Source organism: Acartia tonsa, chromosome 12 (assembly GCF_053477335.1).
Source record: "Acartia tonsa isolate MP-2025a chromosome 12, ASM5347733v1, whole genome shotgun sequence".
Classification (NCBI taxonomy): domain Eukaryota; kingdom Metazoa; phylum Arthropoda; class Copepoda; order Calanoida; family Acartiidae; genus Acartia; species Acartia tonsa.
In genome coordinates this window covers 23,886,274-23,910,623 of record NC_137271.1, presented here as the reverse complement: position 1 = coordinate 23,910,623, position 24,350 = coordinate 23,886,274, and the positions used below count along the sequence as shown (strand labels likewise).

Genomic DNA, 24,350 nt, shown 5'->3' with positions numbered 1-24,350 from the left:
TGTGCGCTTTATGCACAAAAATTTTAATTTGTACACATTAAACCCAGGTTGTTTGCCGTATACAAAAAAATTTCAATTCGTAAAAATTAGACCTAGGTTGTTGTTCGCATACATAAAAATTAAAATCAAAAAAAAAATATTTAGATTTTTTTTTGGGGGGGGGGGATTCATGAGGGCTTCGCCCCATGTTGCAGTGGGGTTCCCCCACCCCAATTACTGGTTTTTGTTTTAAAAAAATAAAAAAATAAAAATTTTGGAAGTGGGGATTTTTTCATTTTTGGGGGGGTTGGGGTGTCCCACCTCCCAATAAAATAGCTTAAAACCACCAGAGGACCAGTAGGTATATTCCCAGAAGGGTAGAGCCCAATTTGATCAGCAGTTACTGAGATTTTACAAAAAATGTAAAAAAAAAATTTTGGCGGTTGGATTTTTTTTTATTTTTGGGGGGGTTGGGGGTGTCCCACCCCCCAAGAAAATAGCCTAAAACCACCACAGGACCAGTAGGTATATTCCCTGAAGAGTAGAATCCGATCGGTTCAGTGGTTACCGAGATCTTAAGGGACAGACAGACAGACGGACAGACAGACGGTCAGACGGACAGACGGACAGACATCAAGCTACTTTGTATTATAGATTATATCCAATATTGTTTGTATTGCTGCTACCTTCGGTTTTTAAAGGATAAGACAATGGCCGATAAATTGATTTACATCCCCAATGATTATACACAAATTACTTCTTTTGTAGATTTAATTTACTGTTTAAAACGTTTAAACACTCAACTTGATAAACCAACCAATCGAAATTCAGAAAAAAAGTCCCCAAAGATGTTAAGCCAAATAAGAAAACGTTATTATAAATCTTTGGGGACTAGTGTAATAAATAGCCCATTGTCCCCTCTCTCTCTGCAAGTAATGAAAAAATCTCCATTGTTTCAATAATCATTCCTGTAACTGTCGGGTACAATTATGAAAGCGCAGCAACTCATTAATCATTTTGTACTTAATTCCCATCATAATATTATAATAAGCTTTTTTTCTCTGTAACGAAGGATCTCACTAAACCGCTGAAACAATTTAGTTCTCCTTTTCAAGGAATCTTCAAATATGTCCCAGGATGGTTTTAGGCTATTTTTTTCCGGACTTATGTCTTGGGATGGTTTAAGGTCATCTTTTGCCATTTCTAGCTCTTGAAATACAGAGCCCCTAAATGCTAAGGGCGCAGCCTCTAGTCTATAATACAAAGTAATACGATAACCACTGCACCGATATGGTTCTCCTTTAGAGTGAAGCTTCTCATAGGTCCAGGGAAGGTTTTTAACTATTTTGGGGGAGGTTATCTCCACTACCGTCAGATTTTAGAGTTCGCCTTTATGGATATTGTCATCCTTTTTTTCATTGTTTTAGTTAAATTTTTGGTCACTCGAAAAAGAGAATTATTGTAATCTACAAATCTAATACTGGTTATACTTTCTCCTTAAAAAAATTAAAAGCGAAGCTTCTCAACTAATAGGGTAGTTCCGTACGTCCTTCCATAAGCTCTTTTCGTTAATTTTGACATGTTATAATTTTGTCCTATTGATTTCAAACTTTGCATGATGACTCCTGTAACAGTTAGGGACTATTTAAGACACGTAGCAACTCTATCGTTAACAGAAAGCCCGTACGTCTATTTAAAACATGCTGATGTTAGAATTGTCCAATTGATTTCAAAATTCGCATGATGATTCCTGTACCAGTTAGGGCCGATTTAGGATACAGGGTGTTTCAGAAGAATAGTTGAAACATAAATGTCCAAAAACATGTTTTCCAAATATATAAAGCATTTTGTATAATTGTTTTTTTTTCTATGGATAATTAAGTTTTTAAAAATAGCATTTATCTAAAAACACCCTATATAATCACTAACAGAAAGTCTGTACGTTCATTTAAAACATGCTGATGTTAGAATTGCCCTTGTAATTATAGAGTTGCTTCTCTTTCTAAATTGCACCTACTCTGTTATTTTAATTATCATGAAATTGATAGGTCAATGATAACATGTCTAAATTAACCAAAAAGGTCTAACCGTTACGGACGGACTAACCCTAATCAGAGAAAAGCTTTGATTTCTTTTCAAAAAAATAAATGATTAAACAACAGGCATTTTTATTTACATTAATATTTGAAAACAAAATTAAATTGAAAATATAAGTACAGTATTATTTTCCATTAAGCAGGTCGAAGGTCAGTTTCTGGTTTCAACTTTGTATCCACATTACAATGCTGAAATGAAAAATATTGAATAAAACTCAATGTATTGTTGCGAACGTACCTATAATAAGAAAGACTGAAAGATTTATTTTGTTGATGATTCCCCCCCCCCCCCACCACCATTAGCTTCTCTACTGTTAAACTGAGTAACGCCCGTCCTTGTTACACAAGAGTAATTAATAACTAACTTGCATATGTCGCTGAATATGAGTATTGAGTAAAGGGCTTTATGAGAATATTACAGATTATGATAGATACATATATAGCTTTGAGAAAAATCAAAAAAAATCTGGAACGTTCCTTCTTGGAAGAAAGGGGCGAAAAAGATTTCACATTGGTTATCCTGCAAAAAATATACAAATAAACAAGTCATTATTCATAAAAAATACTATGAATAGCATGCATTAGAAAGCTTAGAACCTAAAAAAAAAACTTTTTTGGTCAGTCTGTATGTTTTCAAAGAAATAAAATTATAGAAATGAAACAAAAACCCTGAAATGAATAAAAATCCGGGATAAAGTTTTTTTTAAAAGCTGAAGATACTAGTTTAGAGGTTAGCAGCTTAGAAAATTACCTGGCATCTTACAAACAGCTGACATCCCTCTTTGTCCTCTATAGTCCAACTTACAACTTGCATCATTCCACCCATAGTTATGCTCTTTAAACCACTGTACATAAATAGTAAATCAATTAATTTGTGATATAATAATAAATTATCATTCTAAAAAATCTTCTAAAAATTCATGATAGATCAATGTGGATAAATATATTTATCACAATTAACAAAAAAGAGCCTTACATGGATACAGTTTTCATTCTTACCACCATTTGGTTCACCCCTCTTCCAATAAGGAACAACTGAAAAGAAGTCATTTTTAAAGTTTAGATAATCATCTTATCTTTAGTAGTCTTTATTGAGAAACACTATTATCATTAGTTAGGCAAGGCGTTTTTTTGGTTTTAAATGTGTTTTAGCCTCCATTAAAATAGCTTAGAACCATTTCAGTAAGTATATATTATATTCACATTATAATTATTAATTGGTAAATTTACCTTTAAATCCATCAAGCCAAACAAAGAATCTCTCTACCTACGTCGTTGGCTCCCATCCAATATCCAACTCTTTCATTCTTATCATTTTTTTTCATGAGATCTAAATATGAATTAAAATCTGTTTGAGAGAAACGGGTACATGGCAGATTTACCACTAGCAAAAATACAGTTATATACTGTCATAAACACAGTGATTTGACTGACATAAACACAGTTTTACTGTCAAATTCTCACCTTCACTTTTAGGGGGTATGATAAAAATACAGTTATTGCACTGTCATATTCACAGTTTTGCTGTCAATTATACACCTAAATATTGACAAAAATACATCTATTAAATTTATACTCATTTATTTATAATATTTTATACATATATTACATATACAAAAAATATGTATAAATCCACTTCAATGTTGTAGCACTATACCATTACACATATTATACATAAATACATTTTATCTAATTTATTAATTTAATTGAAAATCGTAGGAACTCCCAATGTATATCTTAATTCTTCAATTATTTTTTAAATCATAGCAACTCTACAAGTATATCTTAATACTTTAATAAGGGTCAAATATCAATTTTTCAAAGAGCCAAAGCTAAGTCAATAATGCAAAGTGAGATACAGTCTAAGGGACAAACTTAATTCAGGTTATATTGTCCTAAGAAAAGAATATTTACCAACAATCGGCAGGCTATAAAAGAAGATATTGAAGGCGTCAAAAAGTCCATGAAGTATTTAAAAAAAAAATTTACATAGCAAAATTGATTTTAGCTTAAGTTTTTTTTTAGATTTTTATCTTAACCCTTAACGGTCGGGGGGGGGGGCGTTCAACGGTTTTTTCTATCTCATTTTCTGTGTGTGAAAGATAAAGAGCCCAAACTGCTTGACTTTTTGAGTGTGGGTATGAGACATAACTGAGAATTGAAATTTTTTGAATATCTCTATCCTGGCGGGCAAAGGATGCCAGCAAACCTGGCAGGGTCATCCAGGTAAAGAGCAAAAATATTTTTTTTGACTTAAGCAAAGCATTTTATTTTACCAAAATACTAAAATATCCTCTAGTAGTACATCCTCATATTAAATACAGGTGTTCAAGTCAATTTTAGGTTCCAGGTATGATCCTGCAGGTCCTGATCCTCCAGGTCTCCAGAAATCTTTAAAAGGCTCCTGTGGCCGCAATTTTTGACTTAGAGACTTCAAATTTCAAACTTAAGCTTATCTTACATGTCTACATAATGTATTATTTCATAAATTTCATAAAGATCCGCCGCCGTTTTCCCGCCGACCGCCGACTGCGGCGGCTGGCAGCTGCCAAGTACAGCTGCGGCCGCTGAAATTATATTTTGATATTTCAAATATAAAATTTACCTAAAGATAAACATTTTCTGCAAAAAAATAAAAAAAATTACAGCAGTTTGAAATTTATAAGTAAAAAAGGACCTAAAAACAAAGGTTGTTAAATAAAAGGGTGAAGGAAGCGAAAATTGACCTTGACTTACTTAAGGTCGGAAATTCATCATAACACAGGGGACTTGCACAAATTTTTTTAGCCCTCTAGCTCTAATAGAAACTGAGATAATAAGCTGATTAAGGTGCGGCAAGGGGCCCGACTGTAAGGGGTTAAGCATAAAAGTATGCTTCTGTAGACACCTTAACCAGCTTCCAAGATCTCATACAAGTCATTTGAGCCTAAAAAGTATGCATCGAGAACTCAACACTCTGATTTTTTCCCTTAAGTAAAATTCACTGAAAATACAAATTCTGTGGAATTCTTCTTTGATTTAATTGACCAACACAAACACAAACATACATATATATACACACACAAAAAGACACACATATAGAGCACACACAAAAAAATAGGTTTACAACTTCCTTATAGGGGAGGCAGGAGCATTTTAAAGACCAGTCATTTTTCATATCATACCACGGCATATTACAATCTTAGTTTAGAATTATTGTTGTGTAGATTACTTTAACTATAAGTATTTATAGTTATAATTTACAACAACTTGTTTAAAATACTTAATAGTAATATAAAAATAGGTGTATTTTTGTCAGCATAATGCCATAAACAAAACACATCCAAAACACTGTGGCTGTATTTTTGCTAGTGGTAAAAGTAAAAGCACCCTAGAGAAACATGATTATTGGGACTAGTATCAAAATCAAATTTTTTTTTTATAAATGAAAAAAGCTTTTTTTAGTATGTTTTTGCTCCGATTTTAAAAACTTTTGTGGGTAATAGGTGGAAGGACAATAAGATTTTTTTTACAAATAATAACCGTTTTGAATGATTTTAAACATACGTATGGTAATGATGATTTCATTAATTGGCCTTTATGTTTGTAACTTGATATTTTTTTATAATTGCGTCCTTCTCTACTTTTATTACTTAGTCTTAAATACTAACCTACAACAAAATTGTTTTCTTCTCTTGTAGTTATTTTGGCAAGGCTTGAACCCCTGGCCATCGCAGCACACGTAGTTTTGGCTTCTTCCCAGTACAATTTTTCATCTAAAGTTTTGAAACAGGAACCTGTGTGGTTAAAATAAATTAGATTAGGTTTTTATTCAAATCAATAGAGTTTTATTTATGGGTTTTTGTGATGGAAGGCATTACTTTACCTGTTGGAGGATAATGAGACCACCCTTCAAGACAAGAATTTTCTTAAACAAAAAATATAGATTTCAAGGATTTTCAACCCCAATCATCTGTTTTTGTACACTTCAGTTTGTGATTAATGGTTTTAATTTACTAAAGGGCTTTTTATTAGGTACTTTTTTCTTGAAAACAATATGACTTGAACTATAAATCTAGACTTATAATAACTGCTAAAAATCTTTCAATATAAAATAATTACATATTTAGGAAAACCAATTAAGTGTGAACAATTAAACAGCTCAAACAGCGTATCTTAAGAAATATCATTAATTTTGTATAATAATTTTTTTGCAAAATATTAATAAATAAAACATACTACTTGAGAAATCTAAAGATAAGAAATCTAGATCTAAAAAAAAAGAGTAAATGCATTTGAACTTGAATTGAATGCAATGGTTTAAAGTTTATGTATAGGACAAATGTTTGAAAATATTTTAATTTCTACCACGTAGTTTAAAAATATCAAGACTTGAAAATCATACTCTTGTTATATATGCAACTTCAAAATCCCCATGAAATCTGTTGGGGGGAATAATTACCTTCGTAAAAAGAATAACCCCTGGGGTACAATTTTTTAAGGGGGGTAAATTAATAATGTAAAGAAGTACCTACCTAATAATGAAGTACTACTAGATATTTAGTAGTATCTCATTCCTAAAATACTACATAAAACACAGTAATCAACTCACAAGTCTTGTTAACTGATGAACCCAAATGATTCTCCTTTAAAGTGTAGTTCAAATAGGTCCTGGTAAGGTTTTTAACTAGTTTTTGGGAAGGTACAGTCACCCTGGCAGCATGCCAAGATAAATTGCCCCTAGAAATTAAAGATTGGATATTTACTGAAATGTTTGATTTATCTTTTTTATGGAAGATAGATAGTTTATTTTGATTTAAACATTTTTTTCTTAATAATTGGGAAAATGTTACTTATTTGAATAGACATTGTTGAGACAAAGCCAGTGCATTGTTCACATGTATTTTTATCATGATTCATTGTTTTTATCTGGTGTACTTTTGATTTTGGGTGATGGTAAGAATTTTAAGGATTTTTTATAAAATAAGTTTTTTGTATAATTCTTTATCTAAAAGCGGAAATACAATTTAAGTTCATAAATTTTGACCAATAGGATAGAAGGATTGGAAACTACCTGCGCTCTAATTGGTTGAATGATGTGCGACACATAAGCTCCTCCGATCAGAGCGCAGATAATTTTCAATTTAATCACAGATGTCAAAATTAAATAACTAGAATTGTATTTCCGCTTTTAGATAAAGAATTATACAAAAAAACTAATTTTATAAAAAATCCTTAAAATTTGATGCAGATTTCAAATCTCCCTCTAACATTAAAATTCTTCCCAGCTTATATATCTTATTCAACTCAACATGTCTGTGGATTTGTGAGAAATGCTACAAAAAAATAATATTTAAACATATAAAAGAGTTAAATATTTTTTTAGATTTTTTAGATTATTAAATCCATATTTCTTGATCCTTTTTTACCAGTTTTAACACACAGTACAGGTCTTTTAGCCGAACAAGGGGCGTCCCACCATTTGTAAGGGCTTACAGTCTAAAAAATATTTCCATGATCCAAATAATACATTTATTTCAGGGAGGAAAAGGAAAATGCATGTATACAAATAAATTCAACCTATACAGGGGTATTTTTTTTTGAAAAGGTAAATCAATTTATCATCTTTTAAAGGGACTGTGAATGAGAAAATTTCTCATCAAATTATCAAACCTTATTACATCTCATTCATATAATCTCAAATATAGGGCAAAACTGTCTCTCGTTTCCTTTAAAAACGGCTCTTTCCACCGATTTTTACTAAGTCCAAGATTGGGGAAAAAATTTCCAGACTATATAAATGTGCAATTAATTGTCTTTTTTTCCTTCTATAGCTAAAACTAAACTTTTTGACATAGTTCTCTATTTTTCCTAATGGTTAAGCTGACTTTTAACATAATTCTAGCTTTAAACCAATGTAAAGTTACTTAGAAATTTATAAATAAGCAATATTTTTTATTGAAAACCAAATACAATAACAAAGCTAGAAACAGTTTTTTTTATTAATATCCAAGTAACTTTAGATGGCCCATCTCTCGCCCACCTTTAATTACAAAGAAGGTGTCTTAACTTTTATTTTTATAGCTAGTCAGTGTTTTTAGTAGGTAGTAGATGTAAAATTTTCCATAGAATTTAGATATGCAATCATTTTTTTTGTAGACCTCTTATTTTTTAAGTAATTTAAGTTTTAAAAAAATGAAGTCAGCTTTAAGGTACTAAAACGCAACAAAAAAAGAGAAGAAAATTGCCATTATAAACAAAAATAGTAAGATCTTTAATTTGACTCCTTACTTTTTGAATTCTGTCAGGTAATTATTGAAAAAATCGATTTTTTAAATGTTGGTTTAATCAAAACTTTGGACGTAAATATATTCTATCACAGACATAAAAAATATGGGTTCATATATACCTTTAGAAGCAGAAAAATATTATGAATCCATTGTAAGCAAAATTGAAAAAAAGTAAAAAAAACAAAAGTGGCCTAACATATTATGTTGTACAGGCAACACTTATTTCGTCCCCTCTTTACCCCCTTCCCATTTTTACCCCAAAACAATGAATTAAGATGGCTGCCTGTATAATGTAATATAATATTTTCATATAATTTCTATTATTGTAGTTTATTTACTATTTTGCTTAGAATGGATTTGTAATATTTTTCTCATTCTAAAAGTATATAAAACATCAGCATTATCCTCTTAGAAATTTTTTTTCAATTTTGAAAATTTGAGAACTCCTCCCCCCCCCCCCCCCCCCCCCAACAACAATGAACAACTATTTTAGGTTAGGTTAGGTTTTAGGCAAGGGAGCCGAGCGCTGTGGCCAGAGTTCATAGTTTGCTGTGGGGGGGGGGGGGGGGGGGGGGAGGTGGTGCTCAAATTTTCAAAATTGAAAAAAAAAAATTCTAAGAGGATAATACCAAAACATGTATTTCTTATGCCTGTGTAATTGTATATTTAAGTTCAAAATTTTAAAAAAAATAGATTTTTCCAATAATTACTCAACAGAATTTAAAAAGTAAGGTGTCAAATTAAAGATCTTACTATTTTTTCATAATGACAATTTTCTTCTTTTTTTGTTGTTGCATTTTAGTACCTTAACCCATTAGTGCCGAACCGGGCATTAAAACCCAGTTCCGAAAAATGAAAAAAAAAACGGTTTCCGGCTTCATAATTGCATCATTCTCAGTATGAATCCCCCCTCTACTACCCTGGCTTTCATTTCCCCCTGGAGCAGGCAGTTTAGCTTACTTCCGTTTGCCGGTATAGCTCAACAAAATTTGAAAATCATGAAAATTCAAAATACCCCTTCTAACTTTTTTTGTTTTTATAGTAAAGTCACTGATTCTTTTCGTGAAATCTAATGTTTATTGACAAGTACATCTATTTGTGAATTCGTTTTATTCAAATTATTATTTTTTATATGATTTTTTTATCGTTTTTTACTTGTAGCTCTATAGATTACATGAGGTTGTGTAGTTTTCAATTTCGGATGGTATCAAAGTTCTAAAAAGTGTTCATCTCACTTTTGGCGTTCAAAAATTACATTTTTCGATTTTTGGTCGAAATAACCGAGTTTTTACAGCAAAACCGGGTTTTAACGCCGGCAGAAACCACCCAAAACGGGTAATAATGCCTGGTTTGTATTTATGGCCGAGCTGAACCGGTTTTTTTTGCAACTTTCCTGTGCACGCCACTAGAGCAAAACAAAAAATACGAATTCCGTTTTGACCATTATAAAGCTTCCCTGAAACTTTCAGCTCGATCGGCCCATAAAAGTGGCGCTCGGCACTAATGGGTTAAAACCGACTTAATTTAAAAAAAAAACTTAAAGTACTTTAAAAATAAGAGGTATACAAAAAAAAAAGATTGAATATATAAATTCTATGGAAAATTTTACATCTACTACTTACTAAAAACACCAACTAGCTATAAAAATAAAAGTTAAGACGCCTTCTTTGTAAATAATAAAGGTACAATATTTCTTAAAAAACAGTCTGATAAAAGTGTAAACTAATTCTCCAAAGTGGTTTATTTATTGTCCAACTGAATGAAACTTGGAGGGAATATGTAAAATTTAATCCCTGAATTTATTTCAGCCGTCTATATTGAATAGGAGTTGAGAAAACCATGAAAACATAGAAATCAATAAGCAAATCTCAATAAAACTTTTTAGTATGCAAAATTTGAACATATTCAATCCATGAAAATTTCAGCCTTCTTCTATCTTGAATAGGATTAGAGAAAATCATAAAAACTTAAAAGTCTAGGAATCTAGCACCTCAAGTAATTAACAAATCTTAATGAAACATTTTTATTTAAACCTTGAAAATCTATCTTGAATAGAAGCTGAGAAAATCACGTTTCCCCGAAAACGTTAAAGACAGACGGACATTTCAAATTATAGAGCAGCTTTGCTAACAAAAAAAGACATCAGCTAGACAATCAAAATGACTGACAGTTTATCAACAGACATAATAAAATTTCTAACTTGTTGGGCTCCACATCTTTCCTGCCTTACATTAGGTTCTCCAGGCAGCCAATTTGTATAGGTAACTTGAATAGAACAGAATCTTTTTATATCTTGTTGACAAACATTCACATAGAGTAGATTTACTACTTGCAAGATTATTGAAGCTTGAACATGAATTGACAAAAAAAAATTTAAAATATGAAATAAAATTCTAAATAGACATTACTCATTGAGAGATTATTAATTTTATTTCCAGTTGTTCTTTTATTTACCTGGAAACTTAGCAGACCATTCATAATTTTGATTATCTCCCACAGTATCTCTTAGTCCAATCCAAACCCCGCAACTATTGTACCAGTACAAACCAGAACAAGATCTGGACTGCAGAAAATCTAAAAAAAAATTCAAATATGTCTCAAAATTAAAAGCAATATGTTGATTTTTTTTATAAATAAAAGGTAGATATTCATGTAACATAGGTTCTAGGCTTATAAATAGATTAACAACCCACCTAAGGCCTAAATTAGAAGAAAGGATTGCCTAAAACCAGTTTACTCATACCTGCACCAAATGAAAATCAGACTAAAAACACCAAACAGACAAAAGCAGCTAAAATCTCTACTTCATAATGGGAATGTGGACAATGAAAATAAGAGGTCTAGTTTTGATACTGAAGTTTCAAGCTGCTAAAACAATTCTATCATTGTTTATCAAATCATACTTACTTCTTATGATGAATTCTTGTTCTCGTTGGTTTCTTATAAAAGCCAAATCAGCTCTCTTGTCCTTATTTCTTCATGTAATATAAAGAGAAGCTTAAGTACAAGAAAACGGTTAATAACTTTAAATGCAGATAGCTTCCAAATGACTGGAAGCACAATTTCTGTCCGAAATAGTACTTGACACTTCAAAACAAAGAAAAAATTTTAATTTTCTAGCACTTGTAGTGCACAGATTTCTTTTAGAACTTTATATTGCAGTTTTATCAGTTGGCAAACAGAAAATGTGAGACCTGCTACCTAAAGTTATTCACATTTTTTTTTGTATAAACAATAACCTTGTAAATTTTTATTTAAAGAATCACCTTCAGTAGAAAAACTATTTTTTGCTGTAAATTTTGTTAAGTGTGAATTGTAATGAGTTATGCCTCTTTAGGGCATATCTAGGAATTTAGGTTATGCCACAGTCAAGGGTTTCATCTTAAGCTGTTGGTTAAGCTGATTGTGAATTCTTTAAGGATATAAAAAGAAAACAATAAATGTAATAATCAAAGCTAGCCTTCTATATTTTTGTGGATTTTAATCATAACAAAAAACTTAATAAGTTTTTAAAGACCTGTGAAATAAAGAAAAAAATATAACCTGCAAGCACTCCCTGCTTCATCCCATGTCAAATCTTGCTCAATTATTATATAAGAAAATCCTACAAAAGATAATTCATTATTCGGGACCAACTAACAAACCAATATTATTTGATCACCTGAAAATGCTTGTGGTTAATTTTAGATGAAAATAGTGGTATAATACTATTACCTGTATCGTGATTTCTAATCCAACCACCTGATAATTTTGCTACTATTGCCTTTACTACATCATCTAGGGCATTGAATAATATAAAAGAAAATTATTTGTAATAAATTAATTTTTCAAAATTTAATATCGCTTACTTGGACAAATTGGTAATGGAAGTTTTTGTTCTTAATCTTAGAAAATTAAATTGTGGGGGAAGAATAATCTAATATTTTGCTTTTCCAAGTAATGTGTACTAAAGCATCAAGCATTAAAAAAGACCATTTACATTTGCAGTTTTGTTTAATATTTTTTTTTCTTAGATAAATAATTTAATGGTTTGTTAAAAAAAATACTTACTTAGTTTATTATACTCTTCCGCAGATAATCCAATAGTAAGTTCTGATAATCTCTAAGATATATATACATTTAAAGATTAAAATTTTATGATAAAATTCTGACTTGTTTTCCCTATTTTTTGTTTTTTAGAACAAAGAATACACCTTTTTTTGCAGTGGGGGGGTGGGTGCACATTCATTAACATAAAATTCCCAATTTTAACTGGACCACTGTCATCTAGCTAAATTTTGTATAACACTACCTGGATGGACAGACTTAAGTTCCAGAGAATCTTTACTTTAATAGCAATAATAAAATGCAGTATATTTATGCACACACAATATTAAAGGAGCAGCCACCATACATATAAATGGCTGCAGATAGCCTTGCTGGATGGGGCCAACTATGGCAAGAATTACACATTAACTACTGGAGGGGGAATGTGTGAACTGGCTTGTAAATGTGAATCCTATTGGAGGTCTAGCTGGGTGCATGGACAACAAGGATGATTATTACCACATAAACAAGATGCAAGAGTTAATTTCTAATCTAATAGGTTAAAATTGCATCCTCAAGGAGCTTATACTTTTTCATGATAAAAAAACAAATAATTTGTTAAAATTGTGACTTAATCAAAGCAACTGGTAAAATTAGCTAAAATTTACTGCCAGAAGTGGTTTGATGTATAATAATAATAATATTTATTTCAGAATCAACATGTTAATGATACAATATTGCCAAGATAAATATGGGTACCCACTGGTAACCCTGTGGAAATGATGATACAGCAAAAGTTGTATCAAAAGTTCCATTACAATTTTAACTAAGATATCTTTGTTATGATTGATAAGTTCTTGAAATTTATTTCTTAGTATTGAATGAAAAATATATGCAACATGAATTCATTAACTGGATTCTTACAGATATCGTCGAGGGTGGGGAAGAAGTTTCCCCTCCCAATCACAATTAGTGATTGTGGTTGGCGTAACAACCGACCAGCTGTAGTTAGTAGTTCACATGTTGTTTTGTCCTTATCCTACTACTACACTCTTGACTGTTAACTGTTTTTTGTCCAAAGTTGGGACTGGGGGTTCCCGTGTGTGTGTGTAAGGGGGGGGGGGGCTTTGGTTTAACCCTTTCTTGAAATCAACATAGTAAAATTAAAATGTTGATATTGGGTTTATTACAGGGAGTAAGGGAGGGGAAAATTGATTGAATATTCAATTTTGAGAAGTCTCAGACTTTGAGTACTGGATTAAAGGGAATGTGCAAGAATTTAGCAGTTTCTGACTGAGTTTTTTAGCCCTGAGGTGCCGAAGGCATGGGCTAAAAAAACTGGTTTTAATTCTATGATTGTACATTTTTATATTCGTAGAAAGCAGTTTATAAGGGAGTAAGGGAGGGGAAAATTGATTGAATATTCAATTTTGAGAAGTCTCAGACTTTGAGTACTGGATTAAAGGGAATGTGCAAGAATTTAGCAGTTTCTGACTGAGTTTTTTAGCCCTGAGGTGCCGAAGGCATGGGCTAAAAAAACTGGTTTTAATTCTATGATTGTACATTTTTATATTCGTAGAAAGCGGTTTATAATACAAGGCTAGACATAGTTTTTTTATATGAATGAGAACCAGTTCCTATCCACCGGATTAGAATAAATACGAGAAAATTTATTAAGTTTACGTAAGTCCTCATTAGTTAAGAATCTATTGTTCCCAGGTAATCCAAAGATCATTTCCTTAGTTTTTAGAAGTGTGTACCAGCAAAAATGAAGAACATTATAAAATAAACATAAATTTTCAAACTTATTCTTCACAAAAATTAGATTTCTTTGGATTTTCTGGTTGCCAGAAAGGAAATCTACACATCTTGTTTAGCTCAATGGCAGTGGTCTAGTTAAATTATTACAGTAATAAACTGTGTGGGGTGAAATTTTAATCAAAATATAATTACAGATATGATATTTAATTTAAGACCTGAATAGATTTCTCCATGTTTGTCATTTTTTCCTAAAAACAAAACCAACAGATATAATTAGAAAGAAATATCTAAAATTAAACACTCAGGTTTTTTGGCACTTTACAGATTTTTTTATAAGAATAAGATAGATAAAAGATTATATACAGGGTGTCCCTTGGAAACTCCCTTAATATTTGAGCTATCTTAGTAAAATAAAAAGTATTTAGAAGCCTACTTCTGACCATTTTATGGGATAATGATGAAAAATCCACAAAATAGACAGGAAGAAATCTACGAGGTAGTACAAAAGAGGTTGATTTTATTGAATTTAGACTAACCTAGCAGAAAATATTTGTTTTGTAAACTTTAGGATGAGATGGGTGCCAAACAGCTTAACCCTTACAGATCGGGGGGGGGGGGGGGGATAAGATATAGAGCTGTGACTTTATGACTTTTTAAGTTTGGTAATAATATGTCGGCAAGAGTTGATCGTATAAGGATATCTGGTCTGTGTCGGTTGTGGTGTCTGGTCAAAGTTGGTTAGGTAGCACCAAAATTAGAAAAAATTCTAAAAAAATCTTAAATGCTGACACTATAGTTCCAAAAACATAAAATTAAACAAAAATGATTTGTCTGTACCTGGTGTTTAGTACTCATATTCTCCATTTCTTTCTTTAAGTTGTCGTTCTCAATCTAATAAAAGAAAAATACAAATGGTATAATCTGTAATTGCAATCATTCGAATTTACTTAAAATGATGTAATAAAAAAATTTATTAGAAATAGTATATAATATAGGGTGTCCTTTGGAAACTGGTTTTTTTTAAACGCTTATTACTCCCTTAATATTTGAGCTATCTTAGTAAAATAAAAAGTATTTGGAAGCCTACTTCTGACCATTTTATGGGATAATGATGAAAACTCCACAAAATAGAAAGGAAAAAATCTACGAGGTAGTGCAAAAGAGGTTGATTTTATTGAATTTAGACTAACCTAGCAGAAAATATTTATTTTGTAAACTTTAGGATGAGATGGGTGCCAAACAGCTTAACCCTTACAGGGGGGGGGGGGGCATAAGATATAGAGCTGTGACTTTATGACTTTTTAAGTTTAAAATTAATATGTCGGCAAGAGTTGATCGTATAAGGGTATCTGGTCTGTGTTGGTTGTGGTGTCTGGTCAAAGTTGGTTAGGTAGCACCAAAATTAGAAAAAATTCTAAATAAATCTTAATTTCTACATTATGACTTATCCTAACCGCTAACCGCTGAACCGATATTGTTCTCCTTTACAGTGAAGCTTCTTATAGGTCCTGGGAATGTTTTAAACTATTTTTATAACTCTTTGGAAACTCAAATTTAAAATAGGATGATGTCGACTTTTCCTTCTCCTACCAGTGCAGTGCCGGTGCCCCTAGAGGCTTCTAGGGGTGTAGCTGCTAGTCTATAATACAAAGTAGAATGATGTCTGTCCGTCCGTCCGTCCGTCTGTCTGTCCGTCTGAAGCTTAAGTTCTCGGTAACCACTGAACCGATTGGATTCTACTCTTCAGGGTATATACCTATTGGTCCTGCGGTGATTTTAAGCTATTTTCTTGGGGGTGGGACACCCCCAACCCCCCCCCCCCAAAAAACAAAAATTTTACAAATTTTACGAATTTTACGAATTTTACGAATTTTACGAATTTTACGAATTTTACGAATTTTACAAAATTTACGAAATTTACAAAATTTACAAAATTTACAAAATTTACAAATTTTACAAAATTTACGAATTTTACGAATTTTGCGAATTTAATCGCAAAATGTTTTCCTGCTGGGTAGGTGCGAAAATTTGTGATTCGTTCTGCTGGGTAAGTAATAGAAGATGTAATTATACCTCTTGGGGCAAAGCCCCTAGAGGCTAGGGGCGAAGCCACTAGTGTGTGTATAAGGTTGAGACCTAAAATTTTTTTTGGTAAATACTTAGACATCAATGAACATCTGAGAAAAGTGGTGTTTTGACCATTTGACAGTTTGACTGCTAACTGACCGATTTTTTGTCCAGCTTAGAGCCTTCCCCCTCAATCTGTAAAGGGTTAACTATTCAATGGTGTCAGTATACATGCTGACACTATAGTTCCAAAAACATAAAATTAAACAAAAATAATTTGTCTGTACCTGGTGTTTAGTACTCATGTTCTCCATTTCTTTCTTTAAGTTGTCGTTCTCAATCTAATAAAAGAAAAATACAAATGGTATAATCTGGAATTGCAATCATTCGAATTTACATAAAATGATGGGCGTTTTCCTCTTAGGAAATTTTTTTTTCAATTTTGAAAATTTGAGTACCCCCCTTAAGCCCCCCCCCCCCCCCCCGACAACGAACAACTATTTTAGTTTAGGTCAGGTTAGGTTATAGGCTAGGGAGCCGAGCGCTGCGGCTAGGCAGGCAAGGGGGCCAAGCGCTGCGGCTAGGCAGGCTAGGGGCCGAGCGCTGCGGCTAGGCATGCTAGGGAGCCGAGCGCTGCGGCCAGAGTTATTCGTTGTTGGGGGGGGGAGGGGAGGGGGGGGTACTCAAATTTACAAAATTGAAAAAAAATTTCCTAAGAGGATAATACCAAATGATGTAATAAAAAAATTTATTGGAAATAGTATTCTGGCACTATTTGCCTATTCTTGTGGTGACAAAACCCTGCAAGGCTTTTTGCAGGGTTTTTCTTCACAAAAATTAGATTTCTTTGGATTTTCTGGTTGCCAGAAATGAAATCTTCACATCTTGTTTAGCTCAATATCAGTGGTCTATTTAGATTTTTACAGTCATAAACTGTGGGGGGTGAAATTTTAATCAAAATATAATTACAGATATAATATTTAATTTAAGACCTGAATAGTTTTCTCCATGTTTGTCATTTTTTCCTAAAAATAAAAGCAACAAATATAATTAGAAAAAAATATCCAAAATTAAACACTCAGGTTTTATGGCACTTAACATATTTTTTTTATAAGAAAAGATAGATAAAAGATAAGTTGTTGTTCTCAATCTAATAAAAGAAAAATACAAATGGTATAATCTGGAATTGCAATCATTCGAATTTACTTAAAATGATGTAATAAAAAAATTTATTGGAAATAGTATTCTGGCACTATTTGCCTATTCTTGTGGTGACAAAACCCTGCAAGGCTTTTTGCAGGGTTTTTCCTCACAAAAATTAGATTTCTTTTGATTTTCTGGTTGCCAGAAATGAAATCTTCACATCTTGTTTAGCTCAATATCAGTGGTCTATTTAGATTTTTACAGTCATAAACTGTGGGGGGTGAAATTTTAATCAAAATATAATTACAGATATGATATTTAATTTAAGACCTGAATAGTTTTCTCCATGTTTGTCATTTTTTCCTAAAAATAAAAGAAACAAATATAATTAGAAAAAAATATTTTTTTTTATAAGAAAAGATAGATAAAAGATTATATACAGGGTGTCCCTTGAAAACTTTTTTTTTAAACGCTTATTACTCCCTTAAACTGTTTTTAACCTATTTTTATATCATGTATCAAAAATATACTATGACACCAGTAGAATCTGACTGCAGAGCCCAAATTTGAATTAAGTCCCCAATAAACTTTTTTTGGGGGAATAAAAAATTAATTTTTACTGTTGCTCCCGTCATTTTGACCAGAGCAAAAGGTCTTTTTTACTCGGGGTTATATTGTGGCTTTTAGACCAATTTATATAATTCACTTTATATTGATACAATAAATAAAAAACCTTACTATGTTCATTGGAAATATTTTTTTTTCTAAAATAATTAATTTTATTGAAAAATCTAACATTAAAATAAAACATATAATTCTGAAGTCTGAACTAATTAGAAGTCTTGTTTTATTTCAGTTCATTACAATTCCAAAAAGAGTGTTTTCACAAAGTGACTTATTTCCAATGTAGTTGCATAATTTTTATTTAATTAAAATGAAAAGAATTAAAACCATACACATAAAAGATACATACTTTTAAAAAATATTTAAAAAATAAGTTTGAATAATCTTATAATTTATCATATTTCTATATGTGACAAAAATAAATTTGTTGTATTGCATAAACGTTTGTTGTCATGTTACACTATTTAACCCTTTACAGCCAATTTTTATGTGTTTTAAATAAGTGATCTGTCTCGGTTGTGGTGTCTAGTCAAAGTTGGTTAGGTAGCACCAAAATTAGAAAAAATTCTAAAATAATCTTAAATGCTGACACTATAGTTCCAAAAACATAAAATTACACAAAAATAATTTGTCTGTACCTGGTGTTTAGTACTCATGTTCTCCATTTCTTTCTTTAAGTTGTCATTCTCAATCTAATAAAAGAAAAATACAAATGGTATAATCTGGAATTGCAATCATTCGAATTTACTTAAAATGATGTAATAAAAAAATTTATTGGAAATAGTATTCTGGCACTATTTGCCTATTCTTGTGGTGACAAAACCCTGCAAGGCTTTTTGCAGGGTTTTTCTTCACAAAAATTAGATTTCTTTGGATTTTCTGGTTGCCAGAAATGAAATCTACACATCTTGTTTAGCTTGATATCAGTGGTCTAGTTAAATTTTTACAGTCATAAACAGTAGGGAGTGAAATTTCAATCAAAATATAATTACAGATATGATATTTATTTTAAGACCTGAATAGTTTTCTCCATGTTTGTCATTTTTTCCTAAAAACAAAAGCAACAAATATAATTAGAATAAAATATCTAAAATTAAACACTCAGGTTTTTTGGCACTTTACAGATTTTTTTATAAGAATAAGATAGATAAAAGATTATATACAGTGTGTCCCTTGGAAACTGTTTTTTTAAAACGCTTATTACTCCCTTAACCCTTAAGGGTCGGGGGGAAGGGGGGCGTTGAACGCCACCCCATCCGGTTTTTTCTATCTCATTTTCTGTGTGTGAAAGATAAAGAGCCCAAAGTGCGTGACTTAAGTTTGGGTATGACACATAACTGAGAGTTGGAATTTTTTGAATATCTCCATCCTGGCTGGCACAGGATGCCAGCAAACCTGGCAGGGTCATCCAGGTAAAGAGCAAAAATATTTTTTTGACTAAAACAAAGCATTTTATCATACCAAAATACTAAAATATCCTCAAGTAGTACATCCTGATATGAAATACAGGTGTTCAAGTCACTTTCAGGTTCCAGGTATGATCCTGCAGGTCCTGATCCTCCAGATCTCTAGAAATCTTTAAAAGGCTCCTGTGGCCGCAATTTTTGACTTAGAGACTTCAAATTTTAAACTTAAGATTTTCTTACATGTCTAAATAACGTATTAAAATTTCATAATGATCCGCCACCGTTTTCCCGCTGACTGCCGACTGCGGCGGCTAGCAGCTGCCAAGTACAGCTGCGGTCGCTGAAATTTATATTTTGATATTTGAAATATAAAATTTACATAAAAATTTACATTTTCTGAAAAAAAATTTTATTCTAGCTTCAAAAATAAAAAAATTACAGCCGTTTGAAATTTATAAGTAAAAAAGGACCTAAAAACAAAGGTTATAAAAGTGATCAAGAATTTATTTTTTCAAAATGCATTTTCGTTTATCTTTTCTTAGTTTTTATGTAATTTCCATAGAATAATGCCTTAAAAGTTTAATTAAGTTAGAAAAAAATCAGTTTAAAATGCCGAGGTTATTTCCACATAAAGTTCACATTAAAATCTATGTAACAATTAAACTATAAGAAAATAAGCCATTTCTTCGCTCACAGACAAAAACAAAAAAATCAATACTTAGGAAATATTTTTGTAGTACATGTCTATTAATATTTGTCTTCGAACTTTCTTTAAAATGTAATGAAAAAGTTTGGTTTATTTTATAAAATCATTAACTAAATTTCGCTATATTTGAGCCGGTATAAAGGCAATAGAAAAATTGTTTAAATCTATAGAAAGAATGATATTTAAGAATTAAATTGTTTAAAAAGTAAAAATTTATTATATTTGCTATATACTTCAGCAAAAAAATCAATCATTTTATTAAAGTTTTACCATAAAAATAAACATTATTTTTTTTATTCCAAAATGAATAGTTATTGTAATTTGTCACACACACACACACACACGCACACACACACTATCGTAGTATAACACTAACACACACACACACACTTAACGCACCCACCCGCACACCCATTGCTACCTAATTAACCAGGGAACTAGAGGTATAAGACAATGGCCGATAAATTAATGGATATTCACAATGAAAATATACACAAAATTACCCATTTTGTAAACAATATTTAGTGGTTTAAACATTTGGACACTCAAAGTAATAAACCAACCAATTAAAATTCTATGAAAGTCCCCAAAGTTAATTAGCCAACTAACAAAATGTCATTAACTTTGGGAACTAATGTAATGAAAATCCAAATATCCATTTCCTCCCTGCTTACAATTACTTACTGAAGGGTGAGTTTTAAATGAAAAGATTTTATAAAGTTGTAAGCTTTTTTTATCTGTAGAGAAGGATCTCGCTAACCGCTGAAACGATATGGTTTACTTTTACAATGAAGCTTCTTATAGTTTTTGGGAAAGGTTTTAGGCTATTTTATTTTTATTTAAAAAGTCGTTCGTTGGTTTTAAGCTATTTTTCTGCCCTTTTATATCCCTTTGAATATCCTTAGATACTAGAGATGCAGTTGCTTGTGGATTAAATAGAAATTAGAAAATATAAATTTAGATTAGAATGACTTTTTATAGATTTGAATGGTTTAATTTTTTTACACTTTAAATAATATTTAATTAACAACTAACCTAGAGGTAGAAATAGCAAAGTGAAAGAAGAGAAACAGAGAGAGAGAGAGAGAGAGAGAGAGAGGTAATAAAATGTTGTGCCGGTAAAAAACATTTTATTTTTCGAACTTTGACTATTTTTCTTTTTTGCATTTTTTATCATTAAAATGATAATCATGTTGTGTTACTTTTAAATGACATTTTAAAAAATACACAATGCTTTATCTATTTTGAATACAATTCCCTATAAATCACTGGGATTATTCGTATTTAATGCATTTATTATTCAGTTTTCATAATAATGATAGGTATTAGGCGGGGTATCGTTCTGTTTAGAAAATTTGAAAATTCTTTTTCATCTAATTAAATATTTATCATTTTTTTAGCAAATATTTTTAAAGATTTATCTTCAATTGTCATTAATCTACCAGATATATAACGTTATTTGCAAATTCACAGCCACTTTAAATAAAAGGGTGAAGGAAGTGGAAATTGACCTTGACTTACTTAAGGTCGGAAATTCATCATAACACAGGGGACTTACACAAATTTTTTTTAGCCCTCTAGCTCTAATAGGAACTGAGATAACATGGGGGGGCGTTGAATACCCCCCCCCCCCCCCCAACTGATTAAGGTGCGGCAAGGGGCCCGACTGTAAGGGGTTAATATTTGAGCTATCTTAGTAAAATAAAAAGTATTTGGAAGCCTACTTCTGACCATTTTATGGGATAATGATGAAAAATCCACAAAATAGACAGGAAAAAATCTACGAGGTAGTACAAAAGAGGTTGATTTTATTGAATTTAGACTAACCTAGCAGAAAATATTTGTTTTGTAAACTTTAGGATGAGATAGGTGCCAAACAGCTTAACCCTTACAGGGGGGGGGGTAAGATATAGAGCTGTGACTTTATGACTTTTTAGGTTTGGTAATAATATGTCGGCAAGAGTTGATCGTATAAGGATATCTGGTCTGTGTCGGTAGTGGTGTCTGGTCAAAGTTGGTTAGGTAGCACTAAAATTAGAAAAAATTCTAAATAAATCTTAATTTCTACATTATGACTTATGTGTGTATAAGGTAGAGACCTAATTTTTTTTTGGTAAATACTTAGATATCAATGAACATCTGAGAAAAGTTGTGTTATGACCATTTGACCGTTTGACTGCTAACTGACCGATTTTTTGTCCAGCTTAGAGCTATCCCCCCCAATCTTATAAGATGGAAATTGGGGCCCTATCTGTAAGGGTTAACTATTCAATGGTGTCAGTATACATGCTGACACTATAGTTCCAAAAACATAAAATTACACAAAAATAATTTGTCTGTACCTGGTGTTTAGTACTCATGTTCTCCATTTCTTTCTTTAAGTTGTCGTTCTCAATCTAATAAAAGAAAAATACAAATGGTATACTCTGGAATTGCAATCATTCGAATTTACTTAAAATGATGTAATGAAAAAATTTATTGGAAATAGTATTCTGGCACTATTTGCCTATTCTTGTGGTGACAAAACCCTGCAAGGCTTTTTGCAGGGTTTTTCTTCACAAAAATTAGATTTCTTTGGATTTTCTGGTTGCCAGAAATGAAATCTACACATCTTGTTTAGCTCGATATCAGTGGTCTAGTTAAATTTTTACAGTCATAAACTGTAGGGAGTAAAATTTTAATCAAAATATAATTACAGATAAGATATATTTATTTTAAGACCTGAATAGTTTTCTCCATGTTTGTCATTTTTTCCTAAAAACAAAAGCAACAAATATAATTAGAAAAAAATATCCAAAATTAAACACTCAGGTTTTATGGCACTTAACATATTTTTTTTATAAGAAAACTTTTTTTTTAAACGCTTATTACTCCCCTAATATTTGAGCTATCTTAGTAAAATAAAAAGTATTTGGCAGCCTACTTCTGACCATTTTATGGGATAATGATGAAAACTCCACAAAATAGACAGGAAAAAATCTACAAGGTAGTACAAAAGAGGTTGATTTTATTGAATTTAGACTAACCTAGCAGAAAATATTTGTTTTGTAAACTTTAGGATGAGATAGGTGCCAAACAGCTTAACCCTTACAGATTGGGGGGGGGGGTAAGATATAGAGCTGTGACTTGATTGTATAAGGATATCCGGTCTGTGTCGGTTGTGGTGTCTGGTCAAAGTTGGTTAGGTAGCACTAAAATTAGAAAAAATTCTAAATAAATCTTAATTTCTACATTATGACTTATGTGTGTATAAGGTAGAGACCTAAAATTTTTTTTGGTAAATACTTAGATATCAATGAACATCTGAGAAAAGTGGTGCTTTGGCCCTTTGACAGTTTGACTGCTAACTGACCGATTTTTTGTCCAGCTTAGAGCCTTCCCCCTCAATCTTATAAGATGGAAATTGGGGCCCGATCTGTAAAGGGTTACCTATTTAATGGTGTCAGTATAAATGCTGACACTATAGTTCCAAAAACATAAAATTAAACAAAAATAATTTGTCTGTACCTGGTGTTTAGTACTCATGTTCTCCATTTCTTTCTTTAAGTTGTCGTTCTCAATCTAATAAAAGAAAAATACAAATGGTATAATCTGGAATTGCAATCATTCGAATTTACTTAAAATGATGTAAAAAAAAAATTTATTGGAAATAGAATTCTGGCACTATTTGCCTATTCTTGTGGTGACAAAACCCTGCAAGGCTTTTTGCAGGGTTTTTCCTCACAAAAATTAGATTTTTTTTGATTTTCTGGTTGCCAGAAATGAAATCTTCACATCTTGTTTAGCTCAATATCAGTGGTCTATTTAGATTTTTACAGTCATAAACTGTGGGGGGTGAAATTTTAATCAAAATATAATTACAGATATGATATTTAATTTAAGACCTGAATAGTTTTCTCCATGTTTGTCATTTTTTCCTAAAAATAAAAGAAACAAATATAATTAGAAAAAAATATTTTTTTTATAAGAAAAGATAGATAAAAGATTATATACAGGGTGTCCCTTGAAAACTTTTTTTTAAACGCTTATTACTCCCTTAAACTGTTTTTAACCTATTTTTATATCATGTATCAAAAATATACTATGACACTAGTAGAATCAGACTGCAGAGCCCAAATTTGAATTAAGTCCCCAATAAACTTTTTTTGGGGGAATAAAAAATTAATTTTTACTGTTGCTCCCGTCATTTTGACCAGAGCAAAAGGTGTTTTTTACTCGGGGTTATATTCTGGCTTTTAGACCAATTTATATAATTCACTTTATATTGATGCAA

At 31.3% G+C, this 24,350-nt stretch overlaps 1 protein-coding gene across 20 annotated transcripts in view; it reads right to left on the bottom strand.

Annotated features, from left to right (window-relative positions):
* Window positions 1–2,130: 2,130 nt before the first annotated feature.
* The window catches only part of LOC145333015 (uncharacterized), a 38,820-nt gene continuing 16,600 nt past the window's right edge, over window positions 2,131–24,350 (bottom strand). The window contains exons 6-29 of one of the 20 annotated variants that reach the window (XM_080178144.1): window positions 23,962–23,994; window positions 23,585–23,638; window positions 22,799–22,831; window positions 22,420–22,473; window positions 18,981–19,013; window positions 18,604–18,657; window positions 17,672–17,704; window positions 17,191–17,223; window positions 16,486–16,539; window positions 14,969–15,022; window positions 14,347–14,379; window positions 12,395–12,446; window positions 12,059–12,121; window positions 11,888–11,948; window positions 11,252–11,319; window positions 10,799–10,918; window positions 10,545–10,609; window positions 7,478–7,553; window positions 5,941–5,985; window positions 5,726–5,851; window positions 3,306–3,405; window positions 3,052–3,110; window positions 2,827–2,920; window positions 2,131–2,264 (exon numbers count right to left, since the gene is read on the bottom strand). In XM_080178144.1, the coding sequence (XP_080034270.1) occupies window positions 3,317–3,405; window positions 5,726–5,851; window positions 5,941–5,985; window positions 7,478–7,553; window positions 10,545–10,609; window positions 10,799–10,918; window positions 11,252–11,319; window positions 11,888–11,948; window positions 12,059–12,121; window positions 12,395–12,446; window positions 14,347–14,379; window positions 14,969–15,022; window positions 16,486–16,539; window positions 17,191–17,223; window positions 17,672–17,704; window positions 18,604–18,657; window positions 18,981–19,013; window positions 22,420–22,473; window positions 22,799–22,831; window positions 23,585–23,638; window positions 23,962–23,994 (1,233 nt within the window). In that variant the 3' untranslated portion in view covers window positions 2,131–2,264; window positions 2,827–2,920; window positions 3,052–3,110; window positions 3,306–3,316. Of the gene's footprint in view, window positions 2,265–2,548; window positions 2,596–2,826; window positions 2,921–3,051; window positions 3,111–3,305; window positions 3,406–3,439; window positions 3,615–5,725; window positions 5,852–5,940; window positions 5,986–7,477; window positions 7,554–10,544; window positions 10,610–10,798; window positions 10,919–11,251; window positions 11,320–11,887; window positions 11,949–12,058; window positions 12,122–12,394; window positions 12,447–14,346; window positions 14,380–14,968; window positions 15,023–16,485; window positions 16,540–17,190; window positions 17,224–17,671; window positions 17,705–18,603; window positions 18,658–18,980; window positions 19,014–22,419; window positions 22,474–22,798; window positions 22,832–23,584; window positions 23,639–23,961; window positions 23,995–24,350 lie in introns of those variants that run through there. The other 19 variants (XM_080178146.1, XM_080178145.1, XM_080178147.1 and 16 more) reach the window with 19 other exon arrangements.